Source organism: Seriola dumerili, unplaced genomic scaffold (assembly GCF_002260705.1).
Source record: "Seriola dumerili isolate Sdu_G_001 unplaced genomic scaffold, Sdu_1.0 BDQW01000917.1, whole genome shotgun sequence".
NCBI lineage: Eukaryota > Metazoa > Chordata > Actinopteri > Carangiformes > Carangidae > Seriola > Seriola dumerili.
The window spans coordinates 64863-83357 of NW_019175172.1; the positions used below are offsets into that span (position 1 = coordinate 64863).

The 18495-nt window shown below is 43.4% G+C and overlaps 1 protein-coding gene across 1 annotated transcript; it reads right to left on the reverse strand.

Moving 5' to 3' along the window:
- Nucleotides 1-225: 225 nt before the first annotated feature.
- LOC111237527 (neuropeptide Y receptor type 2-like) lies at nt 226-18258 on the reverse strand. The gene is made up of 5 exons (XM_022766654.1): nt 18076-18258; nt 17283-17415; nt 7422-7587; nt 2147-2300; nt 226-801 (listed from the first exon to the last, which is right to left on the reverse strand). Exons 1-5 carry the CDS (start codon nt 18256-18258, stop codon nt 226-228), a joined length of 1212 nt encoding a protein of 403 aa, XP_022622375.1.
- Between the last annotated feature and the right edge of the window lie 237 nt (nt 18259-18495).

Below are 18495 nucleotides of genomic sequence, written 5' to 3' on the forward strand. Positions count from 1 at the left end.
TTTCTATTTTCTCTCACATCTTTTATCTCCCCTCTGTTTCTCTCTCTCCGTGTTGAATCTCGTTTTTCTTCCTGCGCTTCTTGTCTTCAGGGGAACAAACGATTCCCTGACAATGATTTTCTTTTCGTTCCTGCCTCTGCATCTGTTGTCTCTCCATCATTGTCTTGTCATCTCCCCCTTCCTCTCCTCCGTCGCCCTCTTCATTTCCCCCCTTCCCTCAGGCTCTCACACGTCGGTGGCGTTCAGGCGGGTGGACACCACATCCTGGGTTTCAAGCACTATCTTCTTCGCCCTCCCTCCGCCTCCTCCCCCGACGGGGTGAATGCTGTCCAGCCGGCCGCCCCTCCCCCTCTCCCCGCCCCTGCGACACTTGAAGACGGCGAGGAAGGCGGCGCGGTAGTTGCGGTTCATCCAGCCGTACAGCAGCGGGTTGGCGAAGGTGGAGCACATGGCGACCACGTGGAAGACGGTGTAGAGCAGGCGGAAGTCGCGCATGTCCAGCACCGTGCTGTCGATGTCGGTGGCCAGCTGGAAGGCGTGGAAGGGCAGCCAGCTGACGGCGAACACCACCACCATGGTCACCAGCATCTTGGTGGTCTTGCGGCGCCGGCGGTGGCGCTCGGAGCCAGCGCTGCTGTTGCCGCTGCTCTCCGCCGGGCTGACGTGGCCGCGCAGTTTGGACCAGATGCGGGCGTAGGCGAAGGAGATGATGGACAGCGGCAGGAAGTACTGCAGGATCAACATGGAGATGCTGTAGACGGTGCCGTCGGTGCTTTTACCGGGCCACTTCTCCGTACAGACCTGGGACACCACAGGGAAACAGAGGACGGTTCAGTTTGGAAAACTTTACAGAATATGTTTGATTGGATTAAATTAAAGGAGATTACTTCGTCTTAATTTGGTTTATATGGGATTAAATTAGATTTCTTCAGGTTTCTTTGAATGAACGCTGATGTCGTTTCTGCAGGATATGCAGCTGATCCAGGATGTGGCCACCGGATTGCGGCACAGCTAGTCCGGCAGTTTGTTGTTTAGATCAGATTAGAAGAGAACAACGGACATTTCATTTCCACAGTAACTGGTCAAACCATCGGGTGATGAAGGTCACATGATATCAGTGAAAGTTTCTGATGAACATCAACTAAATGGACCTTGAGATGAGATAGTTTTGTCGACTAGATCAGAATCATTTGCATTAATTAGTTCAATAAATTCAATAAGTAAATTATTTTCATTTGGACTGATGAGTTTAGTTTGTCTCAGTGTATTTTATATCGTTTGTAGATGAAATTAGAATAATTTAGCTTTTATTTTAGTTTGATTTAGTTCACATTACATTCACTTGAATTTAGTTTCTTTTACTTTCTTTTTCTTCGTTTTTACATCACTTAGATTAGATTTGTTTTTTCTTAGATTTTACATACAATCTTAAACTAGAGAACAAATTACATTAGGATATAAGTCTCATTTAGTTTTATAGGATTATTTCATGTTCATTATTCTATTGGATTTATTTATATTTGATTTGGATGAAAGTAAATTAGATTGAGTGAGAGATTTCTGTGGAGGAAGTGATTTCTGCAACAGAGGATTAACTGAATAAAAGGACCTGAAGAAGAAAAGGGCAAATTAACCAAATATAATAAACCATTAATTCCAACAGCATTCTCAAGATAATGTGAAAGAAAGTATGACGTGAGCAGCGTTTAGGAGGAAATGAAAGCAGAATGTGCAAATATAATAATGTGAGTGAAATATGCAACAAATGAGTAAAATAAGACAATGGTGTTGAAATATTTACCAGCGGTAAAAGGAGGGAGGAGAAAGAAGTGTAAGGAAAGACGAGCGAGGCGAGGATGCATGGAGGTGAAGAAAGAGAGGAAGACTAGGGGAGGAAGAGGAAGTGAGTGATGAAAGGAGTGAGTGGAGAAAGGGGTGGAAGGAGAGAAAGAGAGATGAAAGAGATGAAGAGGAGGGAAAGTGAGGCAGAGGGGAACGAGATGAAGATCAAAGCGATGGATGAGGAGGGAGGCGAGGGGACTGACGTTCACAAGTGTTTGATTCTGGGACATGGTGCTACAGGTATGTGTGTGTGTGTGTGTGTGTGTGTGTGTGTGTGTGTGTGTGTGTGTGTGTGTGTGTGTACCTGTATGGTGTGTCCAGGCTCCAGAGTGAAGGAGCCGTACTCTCTGAAGATGGCCAGGGGGCTGGCCAGCACGGCGCTCAGCACCCAGGTCAACGCGATCACCCCAAAACACACGTCCTTACGCATCCTGGTCTCCAGGTGGTACACGATACACCTGCAACACACAACACACACACACACACACACACACACACACACACACACACACACCACATCGCTGTTACACAACGCTCATAAACCAGCAGGGCAAACATGAACTGATGAACTGCACCGGTCTGCAGTGGTGGGAAACATTCAATCCATGACTAACAGGTGCTTTTTTCCCGGATTGAAGCTCCAACAAATGAATGTGTTAAACCTGTAGGTGTGTGTGTTTTTTTCTGGATGTATCATCCAGAGGAGAGGGAGGTGGAAGTGTGGGTGCTGATGACTGTCACAGCTCAGGCTCAGTGAGCTCCACAGAGAGGGAGACCACACAGGACTTAAGGTCATTTAAACAAATATTTTTCTGTATAATGACGTCAAAAGAAAAGCGACGAAACAAGAAACATCTGCTCACATTACCTAGATTTTATTGTCAGGTCCAACTGGGAACCAGCTCTTCTTCCTCAGTAACAAGCTGGTGCAAGTTTAGCTTCTGCACCAAGAGCCTGATGAAGTCGCTGCTGTACAGGTGTGTATCGAGACAACATGCAGCATTTTATAGACAAACCCTCAACGTAGCAACGTCATCATCATCATCCTCATCCCCCTCCTCTTGAGGTGACCCACAGCATCTTTCTGAGAAGTCTGGGAAACTCAGGAAGACTCATTACACTCATGTTAGGACAGACCAGAACCACTTCCGGACACTCTGCAAGACTGACGGCAACTGGGGAAGAAGACTAAGAGAGTTTCCCATCAGCCATCCAGCCAGACCAATCACAGACTTCCCCTTGAACCAAGTCTGAAACAAACTCCACTCTGTGCAAGGTTGCAGATGAAACATTTAATCCCATTCCCCGGACAAGGACTGTTTCCCCACTATCTGAATCATTCACTTGAATTTTCTTCTTGTTAAAGGAGAGACCAGACCCAGTAAAGTGAAAGCTGCTTAAGCTCCACTTTCCTCGGAGCTGGAGTTTTCTGAGGACAGCAGGTTGTTACAGGTCGAATCCACCAATCCTGACACAAAGCCTGCATCCACCTCAAAACCTCTCAGCAAAATCATGTTTGTGTTGGACTCTGCCACTTCACTGGGACTTTTAACCTGACGCTTCTGTACAAAGCAATGGAACAAAGAAGTTTTCAGTTGAAAGGTTACACAGCTTGTCAAAAGTAGAACACCAGCTATTAAAATGACAGTTGAGCTTGCTCACAAACTCAACCCAGGTTTGACGATTAGTTTTCTGAAAGGCTTCAGGCTTCAGCTCACAGCTTCTTTTACTCTGCCATAGTCTTTACTCTCCACTGGGCTTAAAGCAGAACACGCTTCTTGAGCTTTACCAGTATAAAAAGAAAAAGCACGGAGACATCAGAGTGCACTCAGTGTTCGGCCAATTACATGTATCTGCCTCTGGAACAAGGAGGAGAACAGGTCGAGCTCTTTCTCATTTGATTTTGGCAATAACCTTAAATTTGTGCGTCAGATCCGGAATAAAATTCACTGGAGCCCACACTTTCCCTACTTCAGACAACACGCCCTCCTTAATCAGGCGCAATTTGTACTGTTCCCAGTTTGGTTTTTTTCATTTTCCCCAATCAACAGAACCAGGCTGAATCCCTTCACCTTTTTAAAGACTCCAACAGCTTCCAACAAGTTTTCTTCCAAATTGGCTTTAAAGTCTTGACCTCAATTATCAAGATGTTCGGCTGTTTTCAAGAGTGCGCTGATGACAGGAAGTGATGGTGAGAAGAGTGAAGAAACTCCACCACAGAAGCCGTTATCAAAACCTCAGACCTTACACAATTTACAACCCACATAGAAAACTTGGTTTTACTTTGTGCAAAACAAGGTGTAGGAAATGCACTTATTTAGCATGTTTCTAGTCTTATTGAGGTTCTGTCTTACACGACTGGAGGAGCTGGGGATCGAACCACAGATCTTTTCGATTAGTGAATGACTCGCTCTACTTCCTGAGCCACAGCCGCCACCACATATGCTGAGCTAACGTTCACCACCAGCAAACAAGCTCAACAGGATTCCACACAACAATAACTACACACTCTCCCTCCCAGTTTACTCAGTGGTCAATCTAAAAACTACTTAACAAACAAGTCAAAGTAGAACTCCCAAAAACAAATCACCAAAACTCTCCCAAACAAGAAAGCATCAAGTTTTCTAACTGAAAGAAAAAGTATTCATTAGAACTAGAACCAAACTTCAGTAATCACATACTCCGCCTTCCCAAAGTACAACAACAACAGTCTTATTCAGCACAGCAACAGTGGTGACAAGCAGAAGAAAAAGAGAACTCATTACACTGGTTCTCGGGTTTCTTGTTGTGGTCTCCAGTAAGCATTAAAGGCGACTGTAAGATTCAGCTGCGGCGCTGTAAATGGCCTGGCAGCACGTCGGCTCTGGCTTTGCCTGCTCAGATACGAGCCAAGTGGGTCTCTGTGGTCTTCTGGCAGCCGTCTGTTGGTTGTTGTGCAGATTGGATCAGAAGCTGGCAAAGCTGCTTTTAGCTCCCACGGTCCCTGCTGATACAGAAACCTGAGAGAAAACCTTTTGCTGTGGCCAGAGTGTAACCTCTTTAAAAGAAAGGATTGTCACTTTTCTTTCCTCCCGAGTCTTGGGAAAAAGTTTCTTTGACTTACTTTGTGTTGTTTATGTGTTTGGGTGCATGTTTGTATGTATGTACATGCCTTGATCTACATGGTGTTTCTGTTTGATTTGCACAAGCCCACCAGACTCATTTACATTTCAGCCAATTTACTTGTATGTTTATTCTGCTTTTCATACAGTGGGTGATTATTCTGCTGGTGGCTGTGCAGTTAGTCATCGTGCTGCATGAACAGACAAAGCCAGAGGAAGAAAAATTGCCTTAATGAAGCTCGTTATGTTAATGTCAGCTGCTGATCAAGTAGCAGCAGTTCGTCTTCACCAAACTACTCACCAAACTCAACACCAATGAAAGTACATCCAATTATGCTCTTGTTAATGTATTATCATGTATTTTTAAAGCTGCACAATTAACATTTTCGTATTAAATATCATTTAAATGACTGTGTGTGATATAAAAAGCTTTCTCCCATAGTGATGAAGCCACAGAGAATTAATACCAACCATGCTTATCTCCTCAGTTGGCATGTTAGCATCTTTCAACCCATTGTTTTGGCTAATTTTTTATTTTCATTCCAATTTAAACTCACCCAGTAGTTGGGTCACAGGGCCATTAATACAAATACACATTAAAGCTAACCAGTGCTGTAAGAAAGTCAGTACTGCAGAACTATTTTTAGCTATAATTAGCTTAATTGATTGAGTGTCTAATGGGCTCCATTGTCCCACAGTGCAACACAGAACACAGATGCTCGGGTTAAATGTTTTCATTTTTGAATTTATTTGTCAGGAACCATCTGCCAAAAAAACAAACAAAAAAAAAACCATTTCAAACACTGAAAGGAGACACTTTGGTTTCCATCTGCAGTCCCTGGACAGGTGGTGGAGACAAAAGACGGAAATAATGATAACAGATTGTAAGAGCTGGTGAGAGCGCCAGGAACATCTCAAAGGACCAAATATGTTTTTAAAAAAATGTTTTTAAAGGTCTGCACTTTGTAAGAACTTTATATAAATGGTGAATATTTAATCTCGGAAGTAAACTTTTCATGTATGAGCACAAACTCTCGGTGTAGCTCATTAAAGTTCTGTGTTTGGAAGTCGTTTGAATTCCACACTGATGAGCTGGTGAGTTTGAGTTTCCTGTGGCGCTGCACACGTCCAGCAGCTTTTAAAAAAAATCATCTCCACAGGGTCACACAGGTTGGAATTATTCAAATGAGGCACATGTTCATCCGAAACCTCATTGCACTTCTACTCTTAACACCTACGTTCCAACTGCCGTAACAGCGGCCTTCCAACGCCTAATTTGTGCCATTAGTGATGCAGGAGGCCATCAGAGTGGGCTCCATTTGCATGTGAATCTCCACAGTAATTCTCTTGTCCTGAAAGCAGCTGTATCTAGGTCAAATTGACTTTTGGATTCTACATTTCTGTCATTTACAGGACAGCAGCACATGGTGAGTGAGCAGGCAGAGGGTCAGAATTCTGCTGCTGAACACAAACTGAGCGTGTATTTGCATGTCTCACTGTTCAACTTCCGTCAAAACTGGATGCACTAAAAAGTTTAGCTAAATTTGACAATGACACGACACATTTTAGCCGAGCTAGCTGATGCTGGCTTCCGGAGCTAATTACAAACAGATGATGGACGTATCGAGAGAATACTTTGACGTAAGGGACAGAAACAGTCATGAGTGTGGAAAGTGAGTGTGTCATGGCTGTAAAAAAAGATGGACATAACCTCTCTGACGTCACCCGCAGGTTTCTGAAGAGCTGTTTTGAAGCTCAGAGTGAGTTGCTCCACTGTTGCCAACTTGGCAGTAGCTGACTCCGCCCCTAACTTCAGCCGAATTCAAAAAAAGGTGAAAGAGGCCACGCCCTAAATGATACATAACTTTAAGCCTTAATGAAATGTAAACAGGCGAGTTATTACATACATACACATGGACATTTTAACATGGGAGTCTATGGGGATGGACTCACTGTCAGAGCCAGACTCTAGTGGTCGTTAGAGGAACTGCAGTTTTCAGTTCATCAGTGTTGGGTTAATGTTTCAGCCCTGGATGTTGCTGCTTGGGATGTGCTCATGGTTTTGTTTATGTTATATCGATTGTGATGTTCCAATATGTTTTCCTGTTTTATGTATGTTGTCCAATATGTTGTTTACTGTTGTGAACATAAAAACTATAAATAAAGGTTTAAAGAGTCAGCTGCTGACCATCATTGTCTTGACAAGTTACATTATAGAAAATAAAACCTAGAAGACAGAGACAAACGATTTTGTGTGATATTTTGAAGCCGACTGTGAGATTTTAGAGAGTTGGTCCATGTACTTTTAAACGACTACACCCACCCCTTCTTGTTTTTCATTTTGTCATTTGACAGAAAGACTTCCTGAATGTTCATGAATGTGTCTTAGTGAACAGTAAATGAACCAGCCGCTGTGTGTTGGACTTTAAAATGCACCCAACAGCCCCTACCACCTCCCCGCCATGACACCCCGCTCACCTGTGGCGGTCCAGTGCGATGACGTTGAGCGTCACCGTGGAGACGTGCACGGCGAGCCCCTGGGCGTAGGGCAGCAGGAAACAGAGGGTGCTGCCGAACTTCCACTCTCCCTGCAGCGTGTAGACGAGGGTGAAGGGGAGGCACAGCGTGTTGACCAGGAGGTCGGCTGCAGACGAGAGGAGACAGGTTTTCGTCAGGACGAGGTTTCTGAAAATATGATTCTGACAAGTTCAAACAACAGATTTTAACAGCTGCTCGCTCAGATGGCGTTTAGCATCGCTGTTTCCCACCAAATCCAACTTCATGAATCGACTTCCCTCCTCTGGAAGCACAGACCGCACGGCCTGCTCCGGTGAGGCGTTTGATGTCAGACGGCGACAAACTGCTGATGCTGCTTCCACACAGTCAGAGGGAGGAAGGACCAGGAGCTTTTCATCATATCTTCTCTTTATCACCACATCTACTTTCCCATCTCAGCCACACAAAAAAACCACACTCACACCAGCGGGCTGTTTTCATCAGTCTCACCTGCCGACCAGCTGCTTCACTCTCCTCTTACTATTTCTGTTGTGTTCTTCCACAGAAAAGTTTTCTACCCGAAATGAAGCTCAACATGAATTATCAACATTAACATCAATAGTGTTTCAAACCCTACATCTCTCACGGGATCTTTTCCTCTTCTCCTCTATCACAGATAATTGAACAGGCGACCGGTCGTCACTGTGTCAGTCACTTTCATGCTGCTTCTCCGCTGTTAACAAGTGCTCAAGTGACAAACTGAAGAAAAGTGACAGCGCTCAGAGTTTGAGCGTCACCCTGATCCAATTGATTATGTCAGGGGAAACATATCTGCAACCGCCGCCGCCGCATCCAAACAAAATATTAAACCTTCAGATAAACGGTATCAAAGTTCTTGGTGATGGAAATCTCGCCGGGGAAGACGGAAACCCCAGAGGTCACACAGCTCAGTCTGTTATCTGCTGCAGATGATACAGACTGATAACAAGAAACCTGCAACTACATCAACCCCCCAACTCACGTCACACTCTGTGAATCAGCCTGGTCACACACCAGCAGTCAGAGGGTTAAATTCACCTGCTGACATGCAAACCTTCTCACAGATTATGAGATAATAGGAAAAGACATGTAAAATGCCCCCCACCCCTCACACATAGGGGCACGACCCCCCCACACCTGTGCAGCTGTTTTATATTAATTTGTAGTTGCTTTGAATCTCTCGGTTGTTTTTTTTTGTCTTTTTACGGTCAGTTTGACTCTTTGAGGTTATTTTATGTCTCATTTTGTGTCCCTCTCTAGTTTTGTATCCCTCTGTAGTTTGTTTGTTTTTTCCTCTGTAGTCATTTGCATTTCTGGAGCTGTTCCCGTCTCTTCCTGGTCGTTTTCTGTCTCTTTGTAATGAACCACTCTGCTCACACATCCGTCTCTGTCAGTGACATTTTGCACGGAGCTCCCTGAACCTTCAGCCCCTCAGGCCTGTTCAGTGATCCCTCCATGTGCGCCCCAGACGCCCAATACCACACGAGCATTGGGGCTTTTTCTGTGTCTGAATGACAAAAAGACGTTTTTTTAAATGGATTCACGAAGCAGAATTATTGTCTATTGATGTTTCACTATTCATAACTCCTCCTTTTTCAATTTTCCTTTATCTGCTTAGGCAAAATGAAAAGTATTTACAAGTGATGAGTGACTGAGCTGCCGGGGATCGGCCGAGTCGTCTGAGGACTGACACACAGTCAGAGAAAACAACTGGTGAGCGTCACAGAGAGAGACAACATCTGCTCTGAGAGAGACGGCGGGTCACATGATCAGCACAATCACATCCACATCTGTACGTGTGAGCGGCAATATCCAGCCTGTGGTCTGGTGTCAACAACACTGCTGCTGCTGCCGTGTATTTTAAGGAGTATGTTCAGATTACAGCAGGAAAAAACCTCCAATTTTTATGCAAATGGTGCTTGAAAAAAGAAATCCGAACATGTGTCACACAATGTACAATATACAATATAAATGGATTTCATCTCTTTCCCTTTTCAGAAATGGTTCATTTATCATTGTGTTCTGTATTTCAGGTCTGTGAGGAATCAGTAAATGTAAATTCCTGTGGACGGATGAGTTCATTAAAAGAGGTGGAGAAGGTGCCGAGTCATGGTTTGACGACTTCAGGGAACCGGTGTCCCTGGGGGTGGGAGGATGGGGGAGGATGGGGGAGGACGGGGGAGGATGGGGGAGGACGGGGGCCAGTCTGTAACCGTCTGCACCACATCAGTTTGTCATGTGAATCTGTGAGAAGGGCAGCGTGCCAAATCATGTTAGGCAAAAATAAAAAGCCATGCAGGGGTCTCATCGAGCCCGACGACCCCCTCCACCCTCCTCCAACCCTCCTCCAACCCTCCCCCTCCTCTCTTTTGGTTTCCCAAATTTTGGCTTCCTGTGATGCTTCAGGGCAGAGAGAGAGAGAGAGAGAGAGAGAATGGAACGAACAAAGAGGGAGAAAATGAGGAAGATAAACTGAGAGAGTAATACTGAGAGAAAAGGTTGTTTTTCAGAGTCACGAATAAATGGCATGAAAAATTGTGGCATCAAAGGTCATTGTGGGTCATCTGTGGAGACGCGACATGAGACTGGAACCTCTGGGCTTCAGAAGTAAAGAAACCTCAGTGGTTGCAGCCACAGACAAAAAGAGAGTGAAAGAAATAATAAAAGAGTGAGGGAGCGTGGAGCCCGTTGGCGAGGCAGCGGAGCGCTCACTCCCCCCGTGTTTCTGTTTATTTATCACAAACTGTCTGCTTGTCGGCTCACTCCCGTTTGAATTCGGGGGGAATTGAACCGACAACTCTCTGGCCCCCCTTGGTTCTACCGTTCTGCACATTTCACATCACATCAATCACTCCTCTCTCTCTTCCTCTCTCAGCGTCGCTCGGCTGCTCCTCTCCATCTTTTAATTCAATCGCAGCGTCACCGGCGGGAGAGTCGTTTCCATGACGCAGGCAAAACTTCAAATATGCAGGAAACCTGATATTTAAACACACATGCTCCTGACAAATGTCAAGAAGGGACACATAAAAATGGACACAGGAATATTCATTGCATCAGGACTAGATAAATGAAGGTGACCAGGTGACGATCAATATATCATTAAAATATCCAATGTTTTCACCTACAGTCCTGGTTTCATGCATTTTGACCACGGTAACTGTTGTACTGTAATAAGCTATGGTGAAGGCCGATAAAATGACGACTCCCTACCTTTGAAGCAGTCGTGAAGTCCTACTGTCTATCTAGTCCTCAATTATTTATATTCCTTTAGTTCGTAAGGGTCCATAGATCAAAAGACAAAGGAATCAAAAGCGTTTCCCAACTGTTGTGAAGAACAGTCGGGAAACTTCTTCTGCTTCACTTCCTCCGACATTTTTTTCAAGTTCCAGCCGGGGGCTTTGGGTATGTTTGTTTCCGTTGGTTTACTGCCTTGTTATGAACTCCTAACCGATGAGTGAGCCAGGCAACCTTTTCTCTGCCTAGAGACAACAACAAAAGACGGTCATTAAAATGGCGTGAACAGGAGTCTGCACTTTGCGCTCTCTCCGCTGTCGGCTGCTAAAGGGAGGAGGATTGTACTACTAAACTATATTCTTTTATTACTTTCAGTGTCGTCTTTCTGTCTTCATTTGACCTTGTCACTTCCCCTGTTTGATTTAGTGACTTATTTAAGTTACACTGCACAAGTAAAGAAAAGCAGTTTCATGGCAGATGAATGAAATTCTCTGGGATTAGTTCAGTTTTTTATTTCTTTCCTCTCGTCTTCTTCAGTTTAAAATACACAAAACCAACAAACAACCCCAAAAAAAAACACAACCACACCAAAAACACCCACCCCCATCACTGTTCATTTTCTCTGGACTGTGTTTTTCTCTCATGAATATAAAACAGTTAAACATTTGTCTTAACAGCAGCAGGTTCTTATTTCCTGCCACACGTTTCGTCTGGCCATGAAATTTTACTGATCGATATTACATGTCATTTCACACATTGATAGTTCCCAGTGTGGTGCTCTCCTTTGACCAAGTCCACATTATTCAGGGTCTCTTCTCGGGTTAAAATGATTCAGATTCTTGTTTCAATATAAAATGTGGAGGTCTGCCACTGTCTCCATTACTGTGTGTTTATTCAGCAGGAAAACATGGCCGCCCGGCTTCTTCAGACGACTCTGAAAAAGGAAAATGCAGAACAAAGAGCAGAGACAGAGGGAAGCGACTTCAAAGTGACGACCGCCAGCAGGAGACGAACTAGAGTTTAAATGGAAACTGTGGCGTCTGTCCATGTCATGTCTCTCTGTGTAAAAACTCTGATATATGCATCAGAGTTTGTCTTTGTGTATTGTATCTGTCCACATCAAAGAAAACCATAGATAGATAAATAATGATGAACGCGGTCTGTTGTTTTGCAGATGTTGGGATCTGGCTATGGGACAGTCCCGGGCTGGAGACATCCTGTCCTTGTCGAATATTCACAACCGTTTATGAGAAATGCTTTTGATATCTGTGGACCCTTATGAACTAAAGGAATATAAATAATTGAGGAACTATGGATGTTTTATTTCATCACTTGGAGAAAAAAAGTAGTGGAGTGTCGTTCCGGTGATATTGTCATCAAAGTATCGGCAGCAGAGCCAAGGACGTTATTACTGCAGTACACTGCGTGTGACTTAGTACAATTGGATGTGAACACACACACACACACACACACACACACACACATATTATAATTAATTAAGCTCTCTGAATTTAACGTACAAAACTTGTAAAACTCAAAAGGCAAAAAAGAAGTTAATAATGTTTTTCTAGGACACAGGCAATCTCTGTGTATATGCAAGTGTGTGTGTGTGTGTGTGTGTGTGTGTGTGTGTGTGTGTGTGTGTGTGTGTGTGTGTGTGTGTGTGTGTGAGTGTGTGTGTGTGTGTGTGTGTGTGTGTGTATTTATTAATGATAGCCAGCGGTTAAGTTTTACGCTGCATCCAGCTTTTTTTTTCTTCATACTTTTCAGAACAACCGACACTCTGGGCTACACCAAGACGTTCACAGTGCACATCACACACAGCTGAACACACACTGTACTACTTAAACACACACTGGGGGGGAATCGCCGCTTTACGCTCTTTCCTCGTGTTTTCTTATTTCCTAACAGCTGGAGAGGTAGACGCGAGGGAACAAATTAACCAGGAGGGTGAAGTTTTAATTTGAAATTCCTCCTGGACGGAGCGATTGGCACTTCTCACACTCCGCCGCTCAGATTACACTGGAGGACATGTAGGTCAGTGAGTCACGGTTAAAGAGATTTTAGTACAGGGGATAGTTTCTCTTCATATTTTAGTCAATACATGCAGACAACAAAAACACAAATTCATCTTAGATTCAGTTGCTGTTGAAGAAGAAAAGTGGAGAATAAACTGCCAGAGAATATTAACAGAACTGTACTAAATAAGTGATTGGCACAGTGGAGTCCACTTTTATTATAGGGTCATTTGATCAATTGATTCCCTGATATTAAAGGGTCTTACAGCCTGGTAGAAATATATGTAGAGAAGGATTAAAAGAGTCTAGGTCAAGATTTCTCCAAGGGTCAGAAGATGAATCTCACATGTTGCAAGATGATTAATGGTCTTATAGGTTAATTTCTTTAGGGGTACGACTCACAGCTCACGGGCATATTCAGCCTACTTTACTTTAAGGGGTCATGTGCCAGAAGTTATGGACAGAGGAAAAAGTATATTTTAAACAGTAATTTTGATTTATAGCTGTGAATTAAAGGAGCTATATGTAAGTTTTCTCCACCGCCAAATGTGGTTTCTTGTTGAGAGCCGGTCATGACAAGAGTTTCAGCCAGCGTTGTGTTCCCAGTTTTGTTTTTGCGACCCGGGCTAACTGGTTAGCATGCTAACAGTAAAAGAAAAGACATGATAGAAACAAGAGTTAAGGCATGACTGGAGACAACTCCTTCCTGTCTGGTAAGGAAACAGCTGCTAATGCTAATGTTGGCTATGTGCTGAGCTCGTCTCTGTCCGTGGTCCTGGAGTCTCTCTCTGAGCTGGTCTCTGTCCGTGGTCCTGGAGTCTCTCTCGCTGAGCTTGTCTCAGTCCATGGTCCTTGAGTCTCTCGCTGAGCTCATCACTGTCCGTGGTCCTGAAGTCTCTCTCTGAGATCGTCGCTGTCCGTGGTGCTGAAACCTCTTGCTGCTGCATGTGGAGACACATTTTACCCATCCACCCATGCTTGTTTACACAGCTTTACTGTTCCATTTGCTTTCTCAGGAGTGTGTGTTGAGAAGAAAATGTATCACTGTGCTTCTTCAGGCCTGAAAAGCTCTCAGACAGCAGAGGTAATTTCCCCCTCCTCCCACACAGCCCTGCACCACTTCACACCCCATTACTTCTCACTGTTTATGTGTCTTAGTTATTAGCTTGTCTGCTGAAGTGCTGTTTAATAATTCCCCGATTTATTTGTTTAGTTGTTTTCATGTTAATTCATGCATTTATTATAATGTGTTTACTCATTTATGTATTTATTCTACATCGCTGTGTTCTGCATGTTTTAATTGAGCTTTTCACTCTTGTGCTTTCAGTGTTTTGAATTAATACTTGACTTTGTTTTGAACGCCTACAGTGTCTCTAAAGCAAAGATGATCCAGGCACTAAAGGTACCAATAATCTTGCACCAGTGTGAATTTTAAACAATCGACCATCGTGTGCCACTTCACAGACGAGGCACTTGTGAATCTCGCCTCTTCGCCCTCGTCTCGTTAGAAATGAACAGAGCTGAGGTGACAACGCCCGCTGCGCATTCCATGCTGTTAGTCTGAGAAAACCTTCTTCAGGCCTCCGCACCAAACAGATGACTGGTGAAGTGTCGGTCATGGCTTCTGTTATTATTGAAATCCTGTGTGATATTTGAGGTCAAAGTTGAGATGTGCTTCAGCTCATTAAAAACTTGGCACAGTTTAATCCTCTCTGCTGAAAGTGCAGAGAAAACAACACGTTGCTGCTCAGGCCTTGTGGCTGTTAGCTGGATCAGATATGATGAACTCATTTTGTCTTATCATGATGTGCACTGGAACCTGTTCTCCGTGGGTCATCCCACCCCACATACTTCGTTAGAGTTTACAACAATAAAACTGGATATATGGAATTTTACAAATTTCAAAATTACATCCAGCAGTAGAGGACAATGGGACTGAGGACAAGCTCCAAGACGTCACCCACAGGTTTCTGAGGAGCGGTTTTGAAGCTCAGAGTGAGCTGCTCCACCATTGCTATCTTGGCGGTGCCTGACTCTGCCCCTAACTCCCAGCTAATCCAAAAGTGGGCAAACAGGTGGGCCTCAATTACGTATAACTTTAGTCCTCAATAAAATGTAAACAGCTGAGTTATATAAACAGGTGTCATGAAGGAGGAAATTAGCTCTAGACACCAAAACTGTTTTTGTACCAGGCTGTAAACATGTTTATTTCTGCTGTAAAGTTGGACATTTTAACATGGGAGTCTATGAGAATAAGTCGGACTCTGCAAATAAATCACTGGCAGAATAAATAGGAAATCCTTCGTAGAACAAAACATCTCGTTTCAGTTTGTCCTTCATGGTCGACAAGGTTTGCGAAGGTCTTCAGGGATTCAAAGGCTGAGCTGGGTTTGTCAGTATCTTGGTTTCTCAAGGTTTTGGTTTTTCTGAGCTGGATTCTGTAGGTTTTCTTTATGTCACTGAATAAAACATTTTAGATGCTCATAGAGGAACAAGCTGTAGTAACTGCATGTGATTTGCATTTGAATAAACCCAGCTGGTCACCTCATACATGTAAACACAACAAGCGCAATGAAAATGTGGTTCTTTCAGGCGATGATGCGATGGGATGGAAATGGTGCTTTCTATCAAATAAAGACGGGATCTTAAATCAATCAATTTTGATGTTATTACAATATATGTGAAGTTACTGGATTCTTCTTTTTATCCCTTTGTTATTCCGCCCTCTGATTTGCCACCATCAGAGCTGTCTCTGTGCAGAGCGTCATGGTTTTACATCCTCACACAACCTGGAGCAAAAAGCAAACCCAGGATTCACAGTTGTAAAGGTCAGTGTAAGTTCATATATCACTTGAAGCTCTCCTCCAGCTGCTTTTCCCTCTGCAGGTTGGAACGGGTGGAGTCCACCCCTCAGGTTTGGTTTTCCTTTGTTTTGCCTCCACAGAACCAAACTGTAAATCCTACGAGCTCTCACTCTTCGTCTTCCTCGCTGAGTCCGAGCTGTGACACGTTAATGCCCTGGATGAGTTCAGGTAACGAGTTTCAGCCTTAATGTTCAGTCACAGCTGCGTTTTATTTTAAAACTCTGCAGCAAAATCAATTCACTCCATCAGAATCGTCACAGTCAGTGGATCTGTTACTGCACCGCGGAAACACAGGACGCTACTGTAGCCTGAGTCAATGGTACAAACTTATGGAGGACCAGGAAAACAGGAAAAATTTTAAATATAATTAATATTTTCATAGGCATTGAAAATAGGAATTGTGAAAAGAATTTAATAAATCAATGATTAATCCATCAATAAATACCTAAGATTTAAAATTGGATTTACAAAAACAGCATGAAACACTCATTAAATAAACTATTTATTACCTCTCCATGACAAAACCCATACGATACGACTGGTTAGCTCTCCAGCCAATCAGAGAGCTTGTTACATCCCATGGCCAATTGGGATTGTTGAGTCTGGTTTTACCAGCACTAAAGCCCAGAGTGTCACAGAGAGGCTAAATGACAACGTTAGTCGATCTATTTCTAAATGGTTTAATACTGATTTTGTAAATCCATTTTTAAATCTGAAGTGTTTATTGATGACTTAATTGTTTGATTACATTTTAAAAATATACCTGGATTCCCTCTTTAATTTCCTCTCTCCAGCTGCTTTTCCTTTTCCTATTAGCTAATCAATTAGCTTAGTCATTTAGCCTCTCCATTTCACCTTCACGTGACACTCAGGCCAGGTATGTGTTCTCTTTTCAAATAGTTAAAATTCTATTATCTATCTATTCATGAATTAATAAATGTATTTGTAAATGGTTTATTTAATGAGTGTTTTATGCTGTTTTTATAAATGCATATTTAAATTATTAAAGTATTTAATGATGGAATTATCCTTTACTTTTAAATTATTTTATAATTCCTATTTTTAATGCTTATTAAAATATGAAATTAAGGAAATTCTTTATTACTTTTCCTGTAAAACTCCTGGTCCTCCGTACAAATTCACCTTGGGAATGACCTGAGTGAACAGCAACAGAGCGTGTATCATTGCTATCAAATAAAGATGGAAAAGAAGGAGTTAATGTGTGCACATCATACAGACAGACACCAACATGCCTCTGGGAATTCTTCTTTTGTGTTTCTTCTCTGTCCTCAGTCAGAAATCTATTTATACGATCACGAGTTTCACGTTTGGTTTCTCCTTTAAGACGTGTGAATGTCAAACACATGAACATGTCTGTCTCTCTCCCACACAGCAGCAGACAAACCGCACACATCACACAGAGAACAGCATATAACAGCTGACAGATGTTTGAGTCATCAGTGCTGACGACCTACAGAGGGCACACACACACACACACACACACACACACACACACACACACACAGAAACAAATAGATACACAAACAGGCTGTCTTGGGATGTCGGGGGCATTTCCCTGCTGTAATGACTCTGACAGCATTGAATTAGAAACAGCACAGCATGTGTGTATTTGTGTGTGTGTGTGTGTGTGTGTGTGTGTGTGTGTATGTGTGTGTGTGTAAACATACCCACAGCCAGGTTAGCGATGAAGAAGTTGGTGACGGTGCGGAGCGTCTTAAAGCGGTAGATGACGTAGATAACCAGCGAATTACCCAGAACCCCCAGCACAATGATGGTGCTGTAGGCCAGGATCAACACCACCTGCGAACAAACAAACAGCAGCAGCTGTACACATCTGGCAGACGCCGTTATCTGCAGCTGCCTCCACTAGAAACTCAGAGGAGCTGCCTTGCAGGATGTATGAGCTGACTCTCCAGGAAATACTGACACAAGTATTGATGATGCAGAGGCTCTGATCACTGCCACTGAAGGTCATGTGTGCACCTGTATGTTTCCTCTCTGTCTCCACCTGTACAGCTGTTGCCGGGTGACTTTTCATCAAGTGACAGAATCAGGTCAAAATTTCAATTCTTTTGTTTATGAACAAAAACCTATAAAAATAATGACATTCCCATCAGCCTCAGACAACGACTGACTCTATATAGAGATGGACGAGTAAGTGGATAAGTTTGGTTTTAATCAATCAATGACAGCTGTGATTTATTCAGGATTGGGTTGGGCACGGGTCCTAGTCGTAGTTTTGAAAAGACTTTTATTGTGAAAGAGTGCGAGGGAAATATTGATTATCACTGAGAAGGTACAGTCAAGGAGATTTAATTAACTTTTCCTTCTTAGACCTGTGCAATCAATTTTGAGATATTGACAGGAGTTTTTATTACTTTGTTGAAGTGCCAGACTTTGAAGGTATCACACTTTTATTATAAAAGAGAGTCTAATCTATATATATATATATAACTCTACCTGTACACTCAGCAGTCTGATGGGGTCCTCTGGAAAATTCACTCCCTCGAACACCAGCGTCGGCAGCGCTGGGGGGACAGCGCCGCCATTCGGGTCGTAGTCATGGTAGCTGAGGTCGTCGCCAGGCGGGGGCAGGAGGCGGAGCTGGTCCTGTGTGTCGTTGGCTGCGCTAACGGCCTCCATGTCCGATCAAACGTGTTCAGCTGGCAGCGGCATTTTACAGACACTCTCACACGCACACACACACACACACACACAGCCTGCGGGATGACAGAGGAACAGATAGACAAAGGTAAATAACAGGTGAGACATAGAGAAACATTAAGCTACGTTGTCAATGCCCCATTTCTTTGCCACCAGGGGGCAGAATAACAGACAGTTGAACACCTTGAGTTTTGTGTTTAATATTAGCTAACAGTC

Coding starts and splice junctions, on each gene's coding strand:
- LOC111237527 (XM_022766654.1), bottom strand. CDS start 18,258: ATGGAGGCCGTTAGCGCAGCCAACGACACACAGGACCAGCTCCGCCTC. Junction 17,416..18,075: donor TCAGACTGCTGAGTGTACAG/GTAGAGTTATAT, acceptor GTTTGTTCGCAG/GTGGTGTTGATCCTGGCCTA. Junction 2,301..7,421: donor ATCGCACTGGACCGCCACAG/GTGAGCGGGGTG, acceptor TGTGTGTTGCAG/GTGTATCGTGTACCACCTGG.